Source organism: Rutilus rutilus (assembly GCF_951802725.1).
Source record: "Rutilus rutilus genome assembly, chromosome: 2".
Taxonomy (NCBI): Eukaryota; Metazoa; Chordata; class Actinopteri; order Cypriniformes; family Leuciscidae; genus Rutilus; species Rutilus rutilus.
Window position 1 is genome coordinate 48,343,137 of NC_140210.1, and position 24,179 is coordinate 48,367,315.

At 40.1% G+C, this 24,179-nt stretch overlaps 1 protein-coding gene across 6 annotated transcripts in view; it reads left to right on the top strand.

Annotated features, from left to right (window-relative positions):
* LOC311283439 (complement C3-like) overlaps positions 1–24,179 on the top strand; it is an 86,134-nt gene that overhangs the window by 59,955 nt on the left and 2,000 nt on the right. For 2 of the 6 annotated variants that reach the window (XM_084397824.1, XM_084397826.1), the window contains exons 36-39: positions 11,980–12,069; positions 17,019–17,093; positions 19,775–19,858; positions 20,018–20,159. In XM_084397824.1, coding sequence (XP_084253950.1) covers positions 11,980–12,069; positions 17,019–17,093; positions 19,775–19,858; positions 20,018–20,159 — 391 coding nt within the window. Of the gene's footprint in view, positions 1–11,979; positions 12,070–16,360; positions 17,094–19,774; positions 19,859–20,017; positions 20,160–24,179 lie in introns of those variants that run through there. The other 4 variants (XM_084397825.1, XM_084397827.1, XM_084397828.1 and 1 more) reach the window with 2 other exon arrangements.

The following is a 24,179-nucleotide window of genomic DNA, read 5'->3' on the forward strand; positions in this document are numbered from 1 at the left end:
CCTTAGATCAAGAAAAGGCATTCGACAGAGTGGATCACTATTATCTGTTTGATGTTTTGAGAGAATATGGCTTTGGGAATGTTTTTATATCATGGATTAGATTACTTTATGAAAAAGCAGAATGTATGGTAAAAGTCCCTGGAGGGTTAAGCATGCCTATTAAAGTCCGAAGGGGAATAAGGCAGGGATGCCCATTATCTGGTCAGCTCTACAGTTTAGTCATTGAACCATTATTGTGTAAAATAAGAATGTCTTTGAAAGGTTTGCATATTGAAGGATCATTTAACAAACCCATGAAACTCTCTGCATATGCTGATGACCTCACTGTGATAATTAAGGATAAAGAAGATATACAAAGTATTTTAAGTTGTATTCGTGCTATGAAAAGGCTTCTTCATCTAAAATAAATTGGGGGAAAAGCGAAGCTCTATGGTGCGGAACCACAAGTTCTATACCAGTACTGCCTGGAAATGTTGAATGGAGTAGAGATGGTTTTAAATTTTTAGGGTTTTTTTTAGGTTCAGATTTGTATAAAACGAAAAACTGGGATGGAATAATAGAGAAGATGTGTGTACGTTTGTCAAATTGGAAATGGCTACTGCCTCGATTATCGTATAGAGGAAGAGTCTTGATAGTAAATAACTTAATTGCATCTTCACTGTGGCATAAAATGGCCATTGTGGACCCTCCTTTAAACCTCATCAAAGATATTCAGAGACAATTGGTTAATTTTTTTTGGTCTGGGCAGCATTGGCTGAGAGCGGCTGTCCTGTATCTACCAATTTGTGAAGGAGGACAAGGACTTATTGACATTGAATGCAGAGTTGCTGCCTTTAGATTACAGGCTGCTCAAAGACTTTTGTACAAAGGGCACATCAGTTGGACAGATGTAGCCTGTGGACTGTTGAGAAAAGGAGGACAGATGGGCCTTGATCGACATCTTTTTTTAATGGACCTTGATGGAGTGGACTTAACTGGTCTAACACCATTTTATAAGACAATGCTTAGAGTTTGGAAAGTTTTTTCAAACTCTCGAAAACAAGGACCTGTCAATGGTTTTTGGGGAAAAGAAGAACCCATAATTCATAACCCTGTGCTGCCTGTAAAAAGTTTAAATTCTGTTTCAGTGAGAAATGCACTTGTAAGAGCAGGTCTCACTAAGGTGTCATGCTTCCTGGATAAAGACGGGTGGTTGGCCCCGGAAAATATTGCGATAAAGATTGATGTGAAATCCTTGCGTTTTTCTGAAAGACTTTTAACTGAAATTGTAACTGCTGTGCCCTCTGATTTTAAATGTGCTCTGGATAAAGAAGTATCAGAACAAAAAGATGATGACAATGTAAAAGATTTTCCAGAACTGGAAGTAAAAGTTGGTGTAGTGTCATGGCAGGAGGAGGAGGGAAAACTGCTTACTTTCAGCACTCCAGAACTAAAATCCTTTCAATGAGGTGGGCAAGACATCCATGTATTATGTCTGCGTAAAAGTAATGCGTTTTCAAGAACTGAAACAAGTACGTGAGTCAAAATGGCAAGAGATATTTAGCACAGATCTCTCACCTTAACGCAGCTGGAGAACTTTATATAAGATTCCTACTGATAAAAGAACTGGCGATTTACAGTGGAGGATCATACATGGAATAGTAACAACCAATAAACACAAAGCCAACTTAGATTCCAGTTCTACTGATATTTGCCCTTTTTGTTCAGAAATTGAATCTATTTTTCATTTGTTTTCAGAGTGTAATAGATTAGGGACACATTAGAGTGGTGATATGTTGGGTTATGTTTTTAGTCAAGAAAGTTTTATTTATGGTCCAAAGTATCGATATAAAACAAGGAATGTTGATGTCTTTTTGAATTATTTGTATGGACAAGCTAAATTAAGCATATGGTTGACAAGAAAAGCTAAGATTGTGGGGAAAGGTTCCACCAATATTGTTTTAACATACAAAGGTTTGATGTCTGCTCGTTTAACGGTTGAATTTGCCTACTATGAACTTGTTGGAAAATTGGTCATTTTTGAGGAATTTTGGTGTTTAAATGGAATCTTATGCAAGATTAGTGATGGTTGTTTAGAAAAGATGTTATACATTTTTTTTTTTTTTATTATTATTATTGTGTGTGAGTGTATAATTGTGGAATTATGAAATTCTATTTTTAAACTGTAATTAAAGGTTTTTGTCAAGTCAAGTCTCTCTCTCTCTCTCTCTCTCTCTCTCTCTCTCTCTCAATAAAAAAAAAAAAAAAAAAATGCTTTATTAGCATGACTGTGTAACACAATGTTGCCGAAGCATGAACATATTATATATAAATAATAAAACAAACAAAAAAACATATACAAACTAACAAAACATATGTATAGATCATGTCATATGTAGCATAGTCAATATAAATAAATAGATAAATAAACACAATCTATCCTAATAAATGAATAAATACAGTGGGTCTCTCTAGAGAATTAGCTGACTCTGGCGTTGTGAATAGCTAACACATATTTAGCCGCTAGTGCAGCTGTAATATCATCTTCTCCCAGTAAGAAGAACATTTTCTCAGCGTCACTCAGTTCAAAGAACGATGGAATCAAGATTTCAAATCTGGGCAGAAAGGTTTTTGTCTCTCTCTCTCTCTCACTTCCGGTGCGGGTGTTGAGTGCGTGAGTGGTGTATTGCGAGTGGAGTGCGGTGAGTGAAGTTGTTTTCTGTGTCTGAATATCTTTCTCTTTTCCGCCTATTTGTTCGTGTGTGTTTGGTTTTTAGTTTGTGGTAGTTTTTTTGTGTGTGGTTTGGGCCGCGTGCTACCGGGCTTTACCGGGGAAAGCATGACGACCCCAGCTACACAGGGTTTGTCCACGCTCAGGCGTTTGCGGCGAGCATAGAAGATATTTGTTTAGCGATCGGCGAAGTTGTGGGACATGGATCTATTCTATCCGCATCGAGGATGAATAACGCTACTGTGATTTTTCTTAGTAACTTTGAAAAGGTGAATGAAGCAGTTGAGAGTGGAATTGACCTTTCGCCGAGCCCCGCCCCCCTTAGTTACTGTTGCTACGTCCGACAAACAAATGGTCAAACACGACCAGCGCACAGATTGCCCAGGGGGGCAGGGATTTGTATTATTTTGAAGGTACCCCCGGGCGCCGCCATTGGCTAGCGGAACCCCACCTGCAGTTAGCATCCCATTGACTCCCATTCATTTTGGCGTCACTTTGACAGCGAATAACTTCACATCTGAGGCGTTTAAAGACTCCATTTGTCCATTATTTATTTCTAAAGAAACACGAAAATGTATAAAAGGCTCCATTACCTTGTATCTTACGTTATGGCCCTGTAGAAGCAGTTTTTGTAAAAGTAGGCTAACGATTGCGTCATAGCCACGCGACTCTCTGTCGCACAGTAGGAAATTACCGTATGGACGGGAGGAGAAGCTCGCGAGCAATCGGGGGGACGTGGAGGCAAAATGACAAAGTAATTAATCAGAACATCTACAAAAAGTTTCTCCTGCTCCAAGATCATGGACAGCTCCTACTCACGCTCTCCGTCTCTGCGAGTTTCGGAAGGTAATGATTCAGATTGATCTTGGCACAGCTACTAGAAGACGGACGGTTTGCTCACGTCACATCTACGTCGTCGAGCTCAGTTTGAGTCTGCGCAGTACGCTGGACCCCCAGGAAGTAAGAGTTTCTAATTGGCTTCACTTTGTCTCCGTTGAATCCAATGGGGTCGCTGTGTCCATTTCTTTTACTGTCTATGAGATTGCCATGACGGAAAGAGGTATACCCGTGCGTGTCAGTGACCATTTTTGGAGCAATACCCTCCGCGATATCCTCCAGATCGAGGCAAAAGGGGTTACAGTATGCAGTGGAGGGATATGTAAAAATACGCAATGAAGGAGACACGACTACTAGGCCTATCTATGTCTCTATCGAGGCTAATGCTTACCGGTGTTCATACACATCATTTGTGATATGACAAAGAACAAGGAAACAAGTGTTTGAAAGACACTAACTGGTGTGTTTTTGTGTGAAAGAAAAAACTGTCTCTGAAAATAAAAGTGCTGTCAGCAATAATTTCTTATGTGTTTTTTCACATAACCCTATGACTAAAATTTGAAATGCTGCAAAACACATGGGAGTTATTTTCCCGATGCTGTAGTTTATTTGATCAGTCACAGTATATCATTAATCAAGCTTAATTTGACTTTTCAACTACAATTAGGCAGGTGAACTGAAAGCTTTTACAATCTTTTAGCTATAACTTAGGCCTAAGTTATATCATTGACAAAAGTATGTGGTGCATTTTCTTCCAAAAATGATTTTCTTTCTCAAATTCATGCTTCAAGTTGACAAAGCACAATAAACGAAATCACACAATAACTGTTTAACCAGACATAGCCTTAATTTGCATCTAAATAACTTTCATTGCTTGTCTTTCATAATGCACTTACCATAATATTTATTAGGGGGACAACAGATCACAAAACTCGCGGTTGAGACCATAATATTTATTAGTGGGGCAACGGATCATAAAACTCGCGGTTCAGATTATGTTTTTTGAGTTACAGATAGGATAGTTTTTCAGATCAGAAAAACAAAACAAAAAAAACTTTAAGTAGCCATCGATACCACACAATAAAAAAAAAAAATCCCGATTACCACGGGCTCTCCCCTGTTGAAACATATTGTGTCTTTCAGGAGATTTGCATACATGATTATTAAAGTAACAACATGTAGTTTTTCAACCTTCATAATATATTTCCAAGACCCTTGTGATGGTACATCGACTTACAATAGGTTGAATGACACGTCTGCCAGAGCCTGACGGGGTCTGTATCGCTTTTACTGGCACTATGTAACTTCGGGGTGCGGGTAGTAACCAGAGCACAAAAAGAACTACAAAATTCGACTGCTTTACGGCATACGTCACTTCGCTTCCTCACTTCCTCAAATTCGGCCGTGACAGGCCAACCAGCGCGTTTGTTTTCGTGCGTCTGTTTTCGTCATGGCTGAAGCAGCAGCGAAACGTAAGAAGTCCAAGGTTTTGTCGGAGTAGAGTCGGAAGAGGAAAAGGGAGAGTGATAAACTGAAAGGCAGGACGAGGATCAATATTGGTCGAGCGTATGCTCGCTGGCGTGAGCTTATCGTCAGACCGATGCTGACTTGGCCGTCATGCTGTTGAACTAGTAAGTAAATTGCTTGCATAGCCTACTATCTTTAGTTTTTCTAATCTGTTGCCTGCCTGGCTACGTTACGGAAACTATCTGGTCCTCCATTTATCTTCATGAATCAGCTAACGTTAGTAGATGAGCGAATTATCAATCTGGTAGCTAGTAAACACTAACATGCTAGGTTTAGATGGTTAGGATGCTATAGCTATCATTCTCGTTCAGATTTGAGCATTGCATTCGACATGCAAATCGCAAATGTTTGAGTTAAAATGTTTAGTCTACTAAACATGTATAAATTATGAAAGGAGGAAGATTAATAATATTATCATTGCCCATATGAAAAAAAAACCTGCATGCTTCATATACAGTAACAACCCGTTCTCATCCCAAGTCGTCATATACTGACGCTTTCAAAATTTCTTCAATATCTGACGCACAAAGCATCCTTTAGCGTCCATATGAGACGCATAACCCTACCACAGACCTAAACCTACCCATAACCGAAGCGTCTCATATTGACGCTAAGGGTGCTTTGTGCGTCGGATATTGAAGAATGTTTGAAAGTGACGATTTGGGGATGAGAATGCGTTGACAGTAACGGTAAATCATTTTACGACAGCGGTAATGGACAATTCCGCTTCCAACCTGTAGGGCGACCGCAGAGGAAAAGTTCCATGTTGTTGCTTTAAGGATGATGAGGAATTGGATTTTTCACTTAGTTTTAAAGTTGATGATTTTGATTACATCATTTTTGTAACAACTGCGAAGACGAAATGATTTGGTTGTGGAAAAGCAGGACATCTGATTCGTAATTGCCCTAAAAAGAAAGTCACTGAGAAAGGGGATACGGTTTCCAATCCAAGTACGAGTAGTGGAGAAGCTGGTATAGTTTCACTGAGCTCGGAGTTGCAGGGTGACAATCATAGTGAGACTGAAGTGGTTACTTGTAGAGAGATAGCTGGAACAAAATCTGTTGTTGTGACAGGTATAGATACAAAAAAGAAAAAACAAGTTGATATTGTATCTGGTGTAAAACAATCAAAACTAGAGGTCGACCGATATGGTTTTTTTCAGGCCGATGCCGATGCCGATCTTTTGAAATCCGGGTCGGCCGATGGCCGATAAATGCTGCCGATTTATTTTGGCCGATTATGTGCTTGTTTTTAACCTCTATTTGAAAGATAAAATGTAACACAAATAAATACTTAAGATAGACAAGATTTCTCAACAAAAACATTTATTGAACACTTTACCAATCTGCACTTGTACAAAAGACAAAAAGAACTTGAGATATGTTTGGTACTTGTACCTGAATGAATTGAAAATTAATTTGCTACATTTCAGATTTGTTTTCCTTAACATTTGAATTAACAGTAACTTAAACACTTTGCAGTTTGAATGATGTCCTGATAAACAAAATGACGGAGTATGTTTTTATGTTTCCACTGTTCGATCGCGCCCGCGCCTCACACACACACACACACGTGCGCGCGTTTGCACACAAATATAAGTAAACACTTTGCGACTTTAAACACACACGACTTTTCGATCTCGATCGCGCCCGCGCCTGCCTGCCTGGCTGCCTCCCTCCCTCTCTCTCCCTCTCTCTCTCTCTCTCTCTCTCTCTCTCTCTCTCTCTCTCTCTCTCTCTCTCTCTCTCTCTCTCTCTCTCTCTCTCTCTCTCTCTCTCTCTCTCTCTCTCTCTCTCTCTCTCTCTCTCTCTCTCTCTCTCTCTCTCTCTCTCTCTCTCTCTCTCTCTCTCTCTCTCACTCACTCACACACACACACACACACACACACACACAACGCATTGCAATCTTTACATCGCAGCCGGAGCTAAAGCGGAGCTACAGATTAGGTGTCCCTAAAGAACCCGCGTATCTAACAGTAGTTCCGCATTACTTTGCACGCGAGTTTTATTTATTTTTATAGCGTGTATTCTCCATGGTAATTTATACACCGAACCGTGACGCCTGTACCGTTTCGGTTCAATACGGATACATGTACCGTTCCACCCCTAGTCTACAGTGAAATACAGTCACACATTACACTACTGTTTGGCCAGCATTTTAACCGTGTTTAATCCAGCTAACGGAATGCTAAAGTTAACTGCTGACTAGTGTCAAGTGCAGCGAAGCGATGTTTCTGTTATTCTAACGTCCGTTTTCAGAGCATCCAATAGAAGCACAGACATAACAGTAGCACTGATATGAAGCACAGAAATGCGCGTTGATATTCGGTCCGGTAAATAACGGTCGTTAAGGCACCAGTGCCGTATTAGCACTGGGTCTGTCTGTAGCTACCCAACCCTAGCAAAGCAAAGCCAGTCCTTCACTAGCATTTTTTTATTACTTACTTCTCTGCATTGAGTGACAACCCTCTCAAATATAAGACACACAAACAGAACAAATAAAAGTCTCAGATTCACTGTCTGTAAATTCTTGCTTACTTATTGTGACATGATCGCAACCCTTCTGCTGTGCTAATGCAACCTCAACTACGCTATCAAGTAGCCGAACGTCATGTCGCCTATTCATGTTTTTTCTCTAAGTTGGCAGTAACATATCAAAAGTTTTTAATTAAATATAAAGGAGTTTTCTCCAAGGAACTTAGCTCCTTCCTTAAGCACTGGATGAGGTCTGCTCACTCTATTGGAGAATGACTCTAGGCGCAGCATGCGTCGAACGCGTGTTCCACAACAACAACACTAGGCTGCCCACAGATGCGCCTGCCTAATAATCGGCTTGATACACTTGGATATTGGCCAATGCCGATTATGTTAAAAATGCACAAAATCGGCCGACCTCTAATCAAAACATCCTGAAAAAGAAAGAGAAGATGTTACTATTGGAAATGTAACACAGGTTGTACAGAAGAAGAGTGGAATTGATTGTGTGGACATGGAAATGGAGGCACAAATAGAAATATTCAAAGCACCTCTAAAAAGAAAAAAGATTGATAAGTCTCAAAATAAAAAAGCTGGGAAGAAAGCTGACTTAGATGGTAGCGATGATAATGAAACCGAAAGTGATAGTGAATCATCAGATTCCAGTGTGGCGTTGTCTTTGAGTGATTTCTCTGTTCGGAGCTATGATAGTGAAGAGATAAAATTGTTCCTTAAGTCAACGAAGAACAAGAGAGGGGTATGTGTACAAGACTATTTCCCTAATATAACACAGGTTGTTGAGAAAACAAGAAATTTAATGGCTGAAGGATGCTTCACAAATAAAGAAGTTTATCATTTAAAAAAGTTGGTGAGGAATGTAGAGAAACTTAAGGATGATGTTTAATAAGTTAAGCTCATTTTCCACATTGAGTGTGGTTTTTTTCATGAGTGAAGTTAGTATAGCAACCCTGAATGTAAATGGTGCTAGAGATATTAAGAAAAGAGGAAGGTTAAATGAATTAATGAAACAGAAGAATCTTGATATTTTAATGTTACAAGAAACACATAGTGATGGGGGGAATGCAGCAGACTGGGGAAGAGAATTTGAGGGGTTAACAATTTTAAGTCATAACACTTCAATAAGTGCAGGAGTTGCAGTGTTATTTTCTAAGAATTTAAGTCCAATTTCTTACGTAGTTGATGAAGTTGTGAAAGGAAGATTACTAAAAATTAGAGCTCTCTAATATGAAAGCTATGTTTTGGTTTTTATCTGTATTTATGCTCCAACAGTCCCTGTGGAAAGGTTGTTTTTTTTAGATTTATTATGTACGACTTTACAAAGTTGCTCAGAAGAGGGTTAAATGGGAACGTGAGACAATATACATGGGTTCATATGAGGGAAAACATGGCATCCTTTGCCAGATTAGATAGATTGTATGGGTTTTCACATCAGCTTAATATCTTCAGAAAATGCTCTATAATTCCAGTAGGGTTTTCTGATCATAGCATGGTACAATGTAGTTTTATTTTAAATTCCATTAAACCTAGCAGCGCCTATTGGCATTTCAATATTTCTTTACTGAGTGATAGTTTTTTTTAGAGACTCTTTTAAGTATTTTTGGCAGAATTATAGAAAATCAAAGACTAATTTTAGATCAATACAGCAGTGGTGGGACATTGGTAAAGTTAAAATTAGACAGTTTTGTCAACAATACACTCGCAATGTCACTATAGAGGCTAAAAAATCTTTGGAAATTTTGGAGAATGAATTAAGTGAGTGTCAAAAAATAGCTGAATCAACTGGGACAAGTAATCATTTCGAACTATTTTTCAAAAGAAAGCTCAGTTAGCGGATCTGCTAGAATACAGAACACAGGGCGCATTGGTCAGATCAAGATTTCAAAATATAAATCATATGGATGCACCGTCAAAGTTCTTTTTCTGTTTAGAGAAAAAAAAATGGGCAGAAGAGATTGATTAAAGCCTTGCGGTCGGAAGATGGTCAGTTTTTGCTGAACCCCAGCGATATTCGAAAGAGAGCAGTTGGTTTTTACAAAAATCTGTTTAAAAGTGAGTATGAAACGGAGGGTGATGTAGACAGCACTTTCTTGAGCTCCCTACTAAAGATGTCAGAAGAGGGTAATGTGGCTCTTTCAGGTGTGCTAAGCCTGGGGGAGCTATATAAGGCCCTTCATGACATGGAATCGGGAAAAGCTCCTGGGATTGATGGCCTCCCAGTTGACTTTTTCAAGTCTTTCTGGGCAGAGTTGGGAGCGGACTTGTTACAAGTTCTGAGTGAGAGTCTGTCAAAAGGTATGTTGCCGTTGAGCTGCAGGAGGGCAGTGATAACGCTTATACCAAAGAAGGGAGATTTGACAGACATAAAGAATTGGCGCCCTGTATCACTTCTTTGTTGTGATTACAAACTGCTCTCTAAGGTGTTGGCAAACAGATTGGCTGAAGTAATAAGGCAGGTAATACATCCAGACCAGTCCTACTGTATTCCTCGCAGATCCATTTTTGATAACATTTCTTTAGTTCGGGATGCTTTAGAGGTGTCAAAGTTACTTGATTTGGATTTTGGATTGATCTCACTGGACCAGGAGAAGGCTTTTGATAGGGTTGAGCACCCCTATTTGTGGAAAACTTTAGCAGCGTTCGGTTTTAAAAAAGATTTTATTATGATGGTCCAGGTACTCTATAGTGAGATTGAAAGTGTATTGAAGATTAATGGCGGTTTATGTGCTCCATTTCAGGTCAAAAGAGGTGTAAGACAAGGGTGCTCTCTATCTGGAATGTTGTATGCCTTAGCCATTGAACCTTTATTACAAAAAATAAGGGAAAAAATTGATGGATTACATTTGCCTAACTGTACAAAAAAGATATGTTTATCTGCTTATGCTGACGATGTAATGGTGTTTGTAAGTGGACAAAAAGATGTGCGAAGTTTATTTGATGTAATTAATGATTTTACTCTTGTATCTTCTGCAAAGGTGAATTGGAAGAAATGTGAAACACTCTTGGTTGGTAAATGGAAAAACGGCAATCCAAAAATGCCTGAAGGTTTGGTCTGGGGTAAAGGTGGTTTAAAATATTTGGGAGTTTTTTTAGGTGATGACACAAATCAACAAAAGAATTGGGAAGGAGTTGTTGAAAAAATTAAAGGACGATTAGAAAAATGGAAGTGGCTGCTCCCTAAAATGTCATATAGAGGACGTATTCTTGTCATCAACAACCTGGTCGCGTCTTCACTGTGGCATAAGTTGGCGTGTATTGATCCTCCTCCTCAACTACTGATGAAAATACAAGCGATTCTTGTAGACTTTTTTTGGGACAAATTGCACCGGATTCGACAGAGTGTTCTTTATTTGCCGAAAGAAGAGGGAGGACAAGGACTGATCCATTTACAGAGCAGAACTGCTGCTTTTCGTTTGCAGTTTCTGCAGAGACTTTTAGACGGTGCATCGGATGTCAGCATATTGTTTTGCAAAATTTTGGAGGCTTCGGACTAGACAAACATCTGTTCCTACTAAACCCTTTAAAAATGGACTTGTCTGTTTTTCCACCTTTCTATAAGGTCTTTTTAAAGTTTGGAGTTTGTTTCACATCCAGAAATCTCAAAATCCTTATTCACTTTACTGGCTTCTTGAGGAACCTTTAATTCTTGGGGCCCGGTTGGATGTAAATGAAAGTAACAGTTTTTTAATTGTGGTTTTAAGTTGCAAGAATCAAAAGTGATTATTTTTAGACAATTGTTGGACATTGCTGGAGAGAAATTGGACAATGCTGTAAAAGTAGCTGAATTTTTAGGCACTAGATCTATTCGACTAGTTGCTCTTTTTTTAGCTAAGTTAAAGTCTACCCTCACGACAGAGGAGAGTCTAATGGTAAAAGAATATTTTGCTAAAGTAACTATTCCTGATGAAAATTATTTTTTCCCTTGTTTGATGCTTTCACCAAAATTAGATGGTTTAAAGGGTTTTCCATTTAAAACTTGGGACTCGCAGTGGTTGGATGTATTATCTACTAAAGGAAAGATATTGTATGGAGCTTGTGTAATGGGTTTTAATAAGAATCTGGCAAGAAAAGCGGATACACCGTGGAGGAATTTTTTTGGCTTAAAGGAAAATGTAAAACCAGAATGGAGAGTTCTATATAGAACCGCCATTATCAAAACAAGGTTGGGGGGGATTCTTCATGGTATTTTTTCTGTGGTTAGCTTGTTAATTTGTGTGTATTAAGATGATTGTGAAATAAAGTTCTTTTTCAAATTCAATTCTCTCTCTCTCTCTCTCTCTCTCTCTCTCTCGTCTCTCTCCTCTCCTCTCTCTCTCCTCTCTCTCTCTCTCTCTCTCTCTCTCTCTCTCCTCTCTCTCTCTCTCTCTCTCTCTCTCTCTCTCTCTCTCTCTCTCTCTCTCTCTCTCTCTCAGATGCACGCTGTATGAAGTTCTACCACCCTGAAAGGGCAGATGGCGGTATATACAGACTGTGTAAGGGAGACATGTGCATTTGTGCAGAAGGTATAAACACACACAAATAATAATATAAAGTGACCATAATCCTGAACTTTTGTCAAGTCAAGTATATTTGTATAGCGCTTTTCACAATACAGATTGTATCAAAGCAGCTTCACAGTATTAAATTAAAATAATACAACAAGGTTTGTTTCTAGTGGAATTTATTGATAAAATCAATTAGATATCCAGAATATCCCCACTGAGCAAGCCAAAGGCAACAGTGGCAAGGAACCGAAAAACTCCATCAAGTGACCTAATAGTGTCCTAAAACTCCATCAGGTGACCCAATGGAGAAAAAAAAAACCTTGGGAGAACCCAGGCTCAGTCGGGGGCCAGTTCTCCTCTGGCGTTTATTAACTAGAGGCCGGATTGTAATTTGGACTGTAAGATTAAAAATATTATATGAATGCCTGGCTGAAGAGATGCGACTTTAATCTAGTTTTAAACTGGGAGAGCGAGTCTGAGCAACGAACAATATCAGGAAGGCTATTCCAGAGTTTTGGAGCTAAATGTGAAAATGCTCTCCCTCCTTTGGTGGTTCTGGATATCCTAGGTATGACCAAAAGCCTTGAATTAAGTGATCTTAAAGAGCGCAATGGATTATAGGGCGATAGAAGATCCGTTAAATAGACTGGAGCTAAGCCGTTTAGGGCTTTATAAGTCAGTAGCAATACCTTGTAATTAATACGGAACTTTATAGGTAACCAATGCAGTGATGATAAAATCGGTGTTATATGATCATATTTTCTTGATCTAGTAAGAACTCTAGCGGCGGCATTTTGGACTAACTGTAGCTTGTTTATTGAGGATGCAGGACAACCAGCTAATAAAGCATTACAGTAATCTAGTCTCGAGGTCATGAATGCATGAACTAACTTTTCTGCATCAGAAACTGATAGCATATTACGTAGCTTAGCAATGTTTCTAAGGTGGAAAAAGGCGGTTTTTGTAACATATGAAATATGATTTTTGAAAGACAGGTTGCAATCGAGTATAACACCCAGGTCTTTTACTGTAGAGGATAAAGTAACAGGACATCCTACTATATTAAAGTTGTATTGCGAGAGGTTTTGTGGGCGGTTTTTTGAACCGATAAGTAGTACCTCTGTTTTGTCTGGATTTAATAAAAGAAAATTACGCGTCATCCAATCTTTTATATCTTTAACACACTCTGTCAATTTGGATAATTTAGCGTTTTCATCTGGCCGTGATGAAATATATATTTGAGTGTCATCAGCATAACAATGGAAACTAATTCCATGTTTCCTTATAATATTTCCAAGTGGCATCATATATACTGAGAATAATAGAGGGCCTAACACAGATCCCTGCGGCACTCCATAGTTTACTGGAGTTATGATCGATTTTTCTCCATTTAAATAGACAAAATGGTAGCGGTCAGATAAGTATGATCTAAACCAGCTTAATGCTTGTCCTTGAACACCAGTATAATTTTGTAGTCGATCTAAGAGTATTGTGTGATCTATAGTATCGAACGCAGCACTAAGATCAAGTAAAACTAGTATTGAGATACAGCCTTGGTCAGAAGCTAAAAGTAAATCATTTGTGATTTTAACGAGCGCAGTTTCAGTGCTATGGTGCGGCCTGAAACCAGACTGAAACTTCTCATAGATATCATTTTCTTGCAAGAAAGAACACAATTGAGCGGACACCACTTTTTCTAATATTTTAGACATAAATGGAAGATTTGAAATGGGTCTATAATTTGCTAGGTTATTATGATCTAATTGTGGTTTCTTAATGAGAGGTTTTATAACTGCCAGTTTAAATGTTCTTGGAACATGACCTAAAGATAAAGACGAGTTAATAATATTAAGGAGAGGCTCTTCCACTACAGGTAACACTTCTTTCAGTAGTTTAGTTGGTATCGGATCTAATAAACATGTTGTTGTTTTAGAGGAAGTGATAAGTTTATTTAACTCTATTTGTTCTATAGTTGTAAAGCACTGTAATTGTTCTTGCGGGGTGATAATTAAGGCTGAATTATAAGGCGCAACTGAAGATTGAACGTTTACAATTGTGGTTCTGATGTTTTCTATTTTCTCAGTGAAGAACTTCATAAAATCATTACTACTGAACTGTAACGGGATATTTTGTTCGGGTGACGTCTGTTTATTTGTTAGTCTAGCCACGGTGTTAAATAAAAACCTTGGATTATTTTGGTTATTTTCTATTAGTTTGCGGAGGTGCTCAGCCCTGGCTGCTTTTAGGGCCTTTTTATAACGTGACATACTGTCTTTCCACGCGATTCTAAAGACCTCTAAATTAGTTTGTTTCCATTTACGCTCTAAAATACGGGTTTCTCTCTTTAGAACATGCGTGGTATTGTTGTACCACGGTGCTTTAGTTTTCTCTCTGACCTTTTTTAATCTAATAGGTGCAACAACATCCAATGTTCTAGAGAGAATAGTGCTCATAGTGCTAGTTAGTTCTTCTAGTTCATCTGTTTGTTTGGGTTCAGGCAGCAGCTGAGACAGATCGGATAAGCAATTTGAGAAATTATCTATGGTGGATGGAAGGATTGTTCTGCCTGGTTGATAACGCGGCGCTGCATGACATATTACAGCAGTACGTAATATGCAAGTTACCATGTAATGGTCAGTGACTTCATCACTTTGCGGTATAATATCTATATCGGTTGGATCGGTTCCATGTGATATAATTAAATCGAGTGTATGATTAAGACGATGAGTTGGTCCGGTGACGTTTTGCTTGACCCCAAATGAATTTAATAAATCTGTAAACGCAGCCCCTAACGCATCATTTGGATTATCTACGTGTATGTTAAAATCTCCAACAATTAATGCTTTATCGACATTGACTAATAGGTCTGAGAGAAAATCTGCAAACTCTTTTAGGAAATCAGCGTAAGGCCCAGGCGGTCTATATACGGTAGCCAAGGCTAGAGATAATAGGGATGTTTTTCTAACATCTAAGAGCGTAACATTTAGTACAAGTACTTCAAACGAAATAAACTTATAACCCGCTTTCTGAGTAACATTGAGAATATCTCTATAAATTGTCGCAACACCACCGCCACGACCAATTAGACGGGGCTCATGCTTATAGGAGTATCCAGGAGGAGCAGACTCATTTAGACCGAAATAATCATTTGGTTTAAGCCAGGTTTCAGTTAGGCAAAGTACATCGAAGCTATTATCTGTGATTATTTCATTTACAATAACTGCCTTTGGTGTGAGTGATCTAATGTTTAGAAGACCTAGCTTTAGAAATTGTTTTTGTTTACTAATAGCAACATTTTCTGTTTTAATAACAATTAGATTTTTCCTAGATCCTGCAGTAGATTTGTTATTTGATCTCACTAAACGAGGAATAGACACGGTTTCTATGCAATATTCTACACTAGTATTTATATCAGTTAAATTGGTGCAGCAGAGACTATGATTTGGACTTTTGGTTACTAGTCAAAAGGTATTTAACATTTTGGAGATGTTATCCGACAGAAGATCTGCTCCGAATCTGCTTGGGTGTAAGCCATCGGCACGGAAAAGCCTAGGACGCTCCCAAAACAGATTCCAATTATTTACAAAGAGCAGTTTCTGCTCATTGCACCATGACATTAACCATTCATTTAGCGCAAATAATCTGCTAAACTTTTCATGTCCTAGTCGGTACGTGGGAAGCGGTCCTGACACTATGATCGTTGTTTCAGGCGATGTGCTGCGTACCGTATCGATCAGATTCCTGAAGTCTTTCTTCAGAATCTCTGTCTGGCGCATCCTGATGTCGTTCACTCCCGCGTGGAGGACAACAGTTCCGACGCGCTCGTCACCGTTCAGAATCTCGGGAACGTGAGTAGCGATTTCAGAAACACGAGCACCAGGAAAGCAGTGACTGTGCACCTTACTTTTACCTAACGTTGCGCGTACGTGCCGAATGATGGAATCGCCGATGATCACAGCATCGCGTTCTGTTTCGCGAAGAGGGGAGAAGCGGTTTTGTGTGGATAACTCGAAAACCGGGAGGGTCGGAGAGAGTCTTGGTCTAGACCTGACTCGCGTCTTCCGCTGCGGAACCACCCAGGCTTCGTGGTGGCGTGTTGGAGCCGGAGTGAACGAGACCATGGCTGATCGCGACCTCGGCGCTCGGGACCTATGTTGAGAAACGCACGGAGTAGACGAAGTCGGAGTCAGCGGGTTAGTAACGTTAATCTCTGATTTGTGTGCATCGGCGCGTGATGTTTCAAGAGCTAACCGCCGGTCTATCAGCTCGGCTTGTCTCAATAAAAGGTCGTGGATCTGTTTCTCAACAGCTTCCAGCTCAGACTGCAGTGCGTGCAGCTCAAATGTGTCCTCACCTGCACCAAAAGGTAGACTACTTTCATCTGATATATTCGCCATTTTAACAGATGGACAGTAAGTTAGCAACGAAGCTACCAGTGATGCTATCAATATTAATACTAATTTATGACTGAAGTTTTAGATATAATCCGTCTTTTTAGTGGTACGGGTGTAGAGTAGACGCACGATAGGCGAAAAATGTTTGTAAGTGAGTGTTGAGAAGACGCGTTCAGCCGTGATCCACGGGAGTAACCTATAGGAGTATCCAGCGTTGGATCACTAATAGGCTTGAGACGCGTCTGCTCAACAGTCCGCGTTGTAACTATGAGGGTTGAGCAGTAGTGCTTCTCAGTGAGGTAAAGTAGAAAATGTTTGTTGTAAGTTTAAAGAATAAAATCAAGATTTATAAATCAAATCGATGGAGCTCCAAAGACAACAACGCGTTCAGACGCGACGCATGCGCATTCGAAAATAACACGAATTTTGTAGTATTTGATTTGGTTACCTTCAGTCTACTTGTAATTTTAAACATTGTTATGTTTTTTTTATTCTTGTATGTGAACGAGGAAACAAAAAATAATATTTATGTGTGTGATTACAAGTGTGCATTAATAACTTCTCTGAACGCAGAAAGCTGCACTTTCCAGAAGAAAGTCGATGCAAGTGATCGTATGGATAAAGTATGTGAAGGTGGCATGGATTATGGTAGGTTATTTAATTGTCATGACTGTTTTACTTTCATAAATCAAGAATTCATTATTTATAGCCCCCATGTTGTTGTAAACCTAAATGATCCGGTTGTTTTTCAGTGGAACTCAAAAGGAATTGTTTTCCACACAGCAAAATCCCCAGTGTTAAATTAAAACTCCTCAGTGTACATATGTGTCCAACTACAGGGTGCTAAAATGAACACTGAAGCAGTGTTGAAGTTAATGAGATAATTAAGTGATTAATTAAGTGATGATTGGCCATTAGTGGTGACACTTAATGTTAATAAGCAGAATCATTGGAGGAAAGAGAAAAAACAATAACAGAAAAAAGAGAAACGCAAGAACTACAACTGACGTCGTGACATTACACATTATTGCACTTAATATTACCAGTTTGACTTTATTTCTGTCATACATCTACTTGAGATTCAACAGAAGTTTAGACGGTAATGTTTTATGGAATTTTCCGTTTCAAGTCACCATTATGGTGATCAGAGTTCGTTTAGTTGGGCCCTTTTTTTTGCTGATAGTTTTTTTTTGACTGTTCCAACACTGTGTTTATAAAGCACATGTTACTGCTAGAGAAAAAAATGACCTGCTCACATTATGTTTTGATGATGACATTATCAGCATGTTGTGTCCTGATTCACTGATGTCATTCAGAGTCTAAATCTTTTACTATATGCTTCATGTCTCATTTTATAGTCCTGAGATTTGACAGTTTGAGATCCAACAGCAATATTAACAATTTTGAAGATACTTTGAGCACGCAAATTATTGTTTTTAAACACACAGACATATAGAATCAGCATATGAATCTCAACAATGGTGACAATAAACAAACTAGTGACGAACAGATCAACTCTGAACATCACAAAACTAAAGTCATAATAAAACAATAGCAAAATAAAAGCAAACAGGAAAAAACAATGAAAATTACAGGACAATTCAGCTGCATAATTTATTCATGCTGCAATGCATGATGTGAGCCATTGATGCGTTCTGATTGGTGGCTCCCATCATGCACTGCAACATGAAGCATTTGTTTGATTGTCACCATTGCTGAGATTCATATTTCTGTGTGTGATTTTAAAATCATCAGATTATTAAAGCATTGCTGAAATTAATTACTGTAGAGAAAAATGAATAAAGCATGTGTATAATCAGCTTATAATGCTGGGTGAGATCAGTGAATCAGATCACTAGTAATTTCATCATCAAAACATAACCAGGACTGCATTTCCCAAAAGCATCTTAAACCTAACTTGATCGTAGATCAACTGCAACAAATGGTCTGTACAATCAAATTAGGTTTACAATACTTTTGGGAAACACAGCCCAGGTCATAGTTTCTCTTGCCACAACAAATGTGCTTTATAAACACAGAGTTGGAGCAACCAGAGAAATACTAATATTAAAAAGGAAAGTGTCATGAGCCCAACTAAAGCAAACACTGATCACCGCAATGGTGACCATAAACGGAACATTCCATTAAACATTACCATCTAAACTTCTGTTAAATCTAAATAAGAACGTGTGTAGATGTATGACAGAAATAAAGTCAAACCGGTAAAATAATAAGTGCAATAATGTGTAATGGCTCGAAGTCAGTAGTTCTTGTGTTTCTTCTTGTTTCTCTTTCCTTCTGCTGATTAACATCAGGTATCTTCAATAATGCTCAATCATCACTTTAATAATCACTTAATTATCTCATTAACTTCCACACTGCTTCAGTGTTAATTTTAACACTCTGTAGTGTGGACACATATGTACACTGAGGAGTGCTAATTTAACACTGGGAACTGCTCTTTTTATAGTGAACAACTGCAAAGGGTCAGTTCACCCAAAAATGAAAATTCTGTCATTAATTACTCTCCATCATGTTGTTCCAAACCCATAAGACTTGTTCATCTTCAGAACACAAATGAAAATATTTGAAATAAAGTCTGAGAGATTTCTGTCCATCCATTGACAGCTACGTGTAGCACATTGGCTCACGAGGAAAATATGTATAATTAATTATAACAAATTACCTAGTTCCGTCATTAAACAATCAGTTAGTTTTGCAATCTATTTATTAATTTTAAGCATCAAATGGTAGTTGAGTAGCCTGTCAACAGAGGGACAGAAAGCTCTCAGATTTAATCAAAAATATCTTAATTTGACTTCCAAAGATGAACGAAAGTCTAACGGGTTTGTAATGACATGAGGGTGAGTAAGTAATGACAGAATGTTTTGCAAAAAAAAAGTCGGCACACTGTTGCTCACAAACCAGTTAACCAAAAAAGATGTGATGTGTTCACTTTTCATAGTGATCATTTCTGTTAAGCTCCAAAAATGGCAAACTTTTTGAGAGCAACAGACCCAAATTTCACTTTTAAATCACTGTAAATATATTAAATATTCCCTTCAAGTGAGTTGTTAACTCAAGAACCATTGGAGCCAATTCATCCAGTGAGCAGTCTGATCAAATGGAGTTTTTCTTTTTCAAATGGGAAATATCTTAGTTGTCAGAAGTCAGAGGTCTGGAACAACATGATGTAAATGATGACAATGTGCCTATTTGAGTGAACTATTCATTTAACCCCTGTGTAAGTTAATTTAAAAAAATGTTTGATTTCTGCCACCAAAATCCAGTTATTATGCCAGTAACAATATTACACTTATGTTTGACAGTTTATAAAGTCTCAGTGGTGGGGTTGGATCTGGCACAGGACTCTGACATCTATCACTTGAAGGTGGACCAGGTGCTGAAAGGATGTACGGTTCATTATTCTCTCCATGCTACTCCACAGATCATGAAATGCATATGAAATGTCTCTGATTCTTGTTAAATGCAGTTTTTCTCTCAGCTACATATTCAGCATGAGGCTATTTTGAATTGCAGAGAAAGTGTGTCCTAAACGCAGTTCTGTCCAGTAGGCACTGATGATGGGGATGTTGAGGGGAAAGTCAGACCATTTTTGGGTCGTCCCAGTTGCAGAGAACATTTGGGATTGGTAGAAGGCAAGTCGTACCTCATCATGGGCAAATCCGAAGACCTGTCAAGGCTCGGAGGAACGTAAGTGTCCACTCTGTGTCTGTAAATTACAGGATTTGCCTGAGCTTTATGTATTTAAAGTCTGCAGAATGTTGTTCATGGCTCAATGTTGGGACAGTTGTTTTTTGTCAAAATGCATTTTATATAACCTAGAATAGACTTGAACAAAGTAAGACTTCAATAAACTTGAATAAATAAAGACATACAATTATCTCTTTCCCCTCCAGTTTTTGTTTATTTATTTATTTAAGTTGGCTGTTCCCTCAAGCATTTTTGATCATTTTCACAAACATTTCATGCCCCCAGAATATTTTGTTGAATGAATATCTGAACATGCAATATATATAAACAACAACAACAACAAAAAACCCTCTGCCTTTAAACCAAAAGCCCATTTTATTCTAGCTGTATGCATTCTTTATCAACACTAGTGTGTTGGTAAGTTTAATAAAAAAATAAAAAAAGTAACATTTTGAGCAAAAAGCTGAGAATCTCGTTTTTGTCTGTTTTAGTGCTGGGCGGTATGACCAAAAATCCACATCACGGTATTTTTCTTAATTACACCGGTTTCACGGTTTATGACGTTTTCTTTTTTTTAAGCATGACTGGGTGTAAAACACATTTTTCATAGAGTGAGAGAGGAAATACTGCAGTAGATTGACTTAGAATGCCCTATTTTACTGTCATGATTGAATATTGAATATTGAACACAATATTGAATACGCCTTGCGGCTCAGCTCTTTCTTCACCACGACAGACCGATACATCGACCGCATTACTGCAGAAGCTGCACCGATCCATCTGTCAATCTCCCGTTCCATCCTTCCCTCACTCATGAACAAGACCCCAAGATACTTAAACTCCTCCACTTGAGGCAGGAACTCTCCACCAACCTGAAGTGGGCAAACCACCCTTTTCCGACTGAGGACCATTGCCTCGGATTTGGAGGTGTTGATTCTCATCCCAGCCGCTTCACACTCGGCTGCAAACCGCCCCAGTGCATGCTGAAGGTCCTGGTCTGATGGGGCCAGCATGACAACATCATCCGCAAAGAGCAGAGATGAAATCGCGTGGTCCCCAAACCTGACACCCTCTGGCCCCTGGCTGCGCCTAGAAATTACGTCCATAAAAATTATGAACAGAACTGGTGACAAAGGGCAGCCCTGCCGGAGTCCAACATGCACTGGGAACAAGTCTGACTTGCTGCCGGCAATGCGAACCAAGCTCCTGCTCCGGTCGTACAGGGACCGGATAGCCCTTAGCAAAGGGCACCCGAACCCCATACTCCCAGAGCACCCTCCACAAGATGCCGCGAGGGACACAGTCGCATGCCTTCTCCAAATACAAAGCAAAGCACATGTGGATTGGTTGGGCAAACTCCCATGAACCCGGCGAGATTGAGGAGATCCTCGAAGTATTCCTTCCACCATCCGATGATATCCCCAGTTGAGGTCAACAGCTGCCCACCTCCACTGTAAACAGCATTGGTAGGGCACTGCTTCCCCCTCCTGAGGCGCCGGATGGTTTGCCAGAATCTCATCGAGGCCGACCGATAGTCCTTCTCCATGGCCTCACCGAACTCCTCCCAGGCCCGATTTTTTGCCTCCACAACCACCCGGGCTGCAGTCCACTTGGCCTGCCCGTACCCGTCAGCTGCCTCAGGAGTTCCACAAGCCTGCCAGGCCCGATAGGACTCCTTCTTCAGCTTGACGGTATCCCTTACTTCCAGTGTCCACCACCGGGTTCGGGGATTGCCGCCTCGACAGGCACCGGAGACCTTACGGGCACAGCTCCGAGTGGCCGCGTTGACAATGGAGGTGGAGAACATGGTCCACTCGGACTCAATATCTCCAGACTCCCTCGGGATCTGGTCGAAGCTCTGCCGGAGGTGGAAGTTGAAGATCTCTCTGACAGGGGATTCGGCCAAGCGTTCCCAACAGACCATCACAGTACGTTTGGGTCTGCCGAGTCTGTCCAGCTTCCTCCCCCGCCATCGGATCCAACTCACCACCAGGTGGTGATCAGTTGACAGCTCCGCCCCTCTCTTCACCTGAGTGTCCAAGACATACGGCCGGAGGTCAGATGAAACGACCACAAAGTCGATAATTGACCTCCGGCCTAGGGTGTCCTGGTGACGTGCACTAATGGACACCCTTATGCTTGAACATGGTGTTCATTATGGACAAGCTGTAACTAGCACAGAAGTCCAATAACAGAACACCATTCGGGGGGCAGTTCCTCCCAATCATGCCCCTCCAGGTGTCACTCTCGCTGCCCACGTGGGCGTTGAAGTCCCCCAGTAGAACGACGGAGTCCCCAGTCGGAGCACTTTCCAGCACCCCAAGAAGGCCGGTAACTCTACACTGCCGTTTGGCCCAGAGGCACACACGATAGTAAGAGACCTATCCCCGACCCGAAGGCACAGGGAAGCGACCCTCTCGTTCACCGGGTTGAACTCCAACACATGACGGCTGAGCTGGGGGGCTATAAGCAAATCCACACCAGCCCGCCGCCTCTCACCATGGGCAACTCCAGAGTGGTGAAGAGTCCATCCTCTCTCAAGGAGTGTGGTTCCATAGCCCAAGCTGTGCGTGGAGGTGATCCCAACTATCTCTAGTCGGAATCTCTGAACCTCACGCACAATCTCAGGCTCCTTCCCCGCCAGAGAGGTGACGTTCCATGTCCCTAGAGCTAGATTCCGTGTCCAGGGATCGAGTTGTTGAGGCCCTCGCCTTCAACTGCCACCCGATCCATTAAGCACCAGCCCCTTACGTTCCCTCCTGCAGGTGGTGGGTCCACGGGAGGGCGGCCCCACGTCGCTCCTTCGGGCTGAGCCCGGCCGGACCCCATGGGGGAAGGCCCGACCACCAGGCGCTCGCATACAAGCCCCAACCCCGGGCCTGGCTCCAGGGTGGGGCCCCGGCTGCGCCATGCCGTGCAACGTCACGGTCCTTGGATTTAATGCCATCATAAAGGGTTTTTGAACCGCTCTTAGTCTGACCCGTCACCTAGAACCTGTTTGTCTTGGGAGACCCTACCAGGGGCATATAGCCCCAGACAACATAGCTCCTAAGGTCATTCAGGTTCTCAAACCCCTCCACCACGGTAAGGTGGCAGTTCAAGGAGGGGAATATGGGTTATGATTTTGGTAATAATATATTTACTGAAATTACATTTTTAAATTGAAATCACTGATTAAATTAAGTGAATAACTCAACCCTGTCACAAAGTTTACAACCCCGAAACAATGACATATGTGATGGGGTTGAGTGTGATGGGGTTGAGTTTTTTTGCTCAAAATGGCCACTGCTTTTAATGTGGTGTAGAAGAGTGGGCCACATGGCAGCCAATGAAATAAATATATTTTAGATTTTTATGGATTAAAATAAAATTGTGAAAAGTCATCATTTTCCATCTTAATTGTATGTGATGGGGTTGAGTTGTTAAGCTTGACAGTACCCTCCCTGACTATAATACACCTCAAAAAATGAATAAAAAGTGTGATATCACTCACCTTCTTCTGCACCATGCTGTTGAAGAGAGCTGAAAGATGCAACTTCCTGTGAATGATGTCACATATGGGTGGAGTCTAAATTATTATGGGCGGAGAATGGTTGGCGTGACGGGGTTGAGTTTAGACTGAGGGATGTCGCTTTATAAGTTGTTTTTTATCAAATATCTTGCTCTTTTTTTTTTAAATTTTCTTTTAAAAAGCAAAGAACACAAATAAATACTTGCATTATTGCCAAAAATTATAGACACTGTGCACATTGTATTAATTATTTTCCAAGTACAAATTCAGCGAAGAACCTCAGGGACATGACAAAATGCTTGCTGTAAGACACAAATAAGATTTTTTTTTAATGATAAAAATTATTTAAATGCAATAATTATTTGTATTCATTATAAAGGATATACCAATGTATTGTGAAAAGCTTTTAACATTTCATTTTGGTGAACCACCACTTTCAAAAATCCAGGGGACTGAAATATTACCGAATCCCAGGAATGACCCAATACAGGTTTGCAAGGCTGTTTACA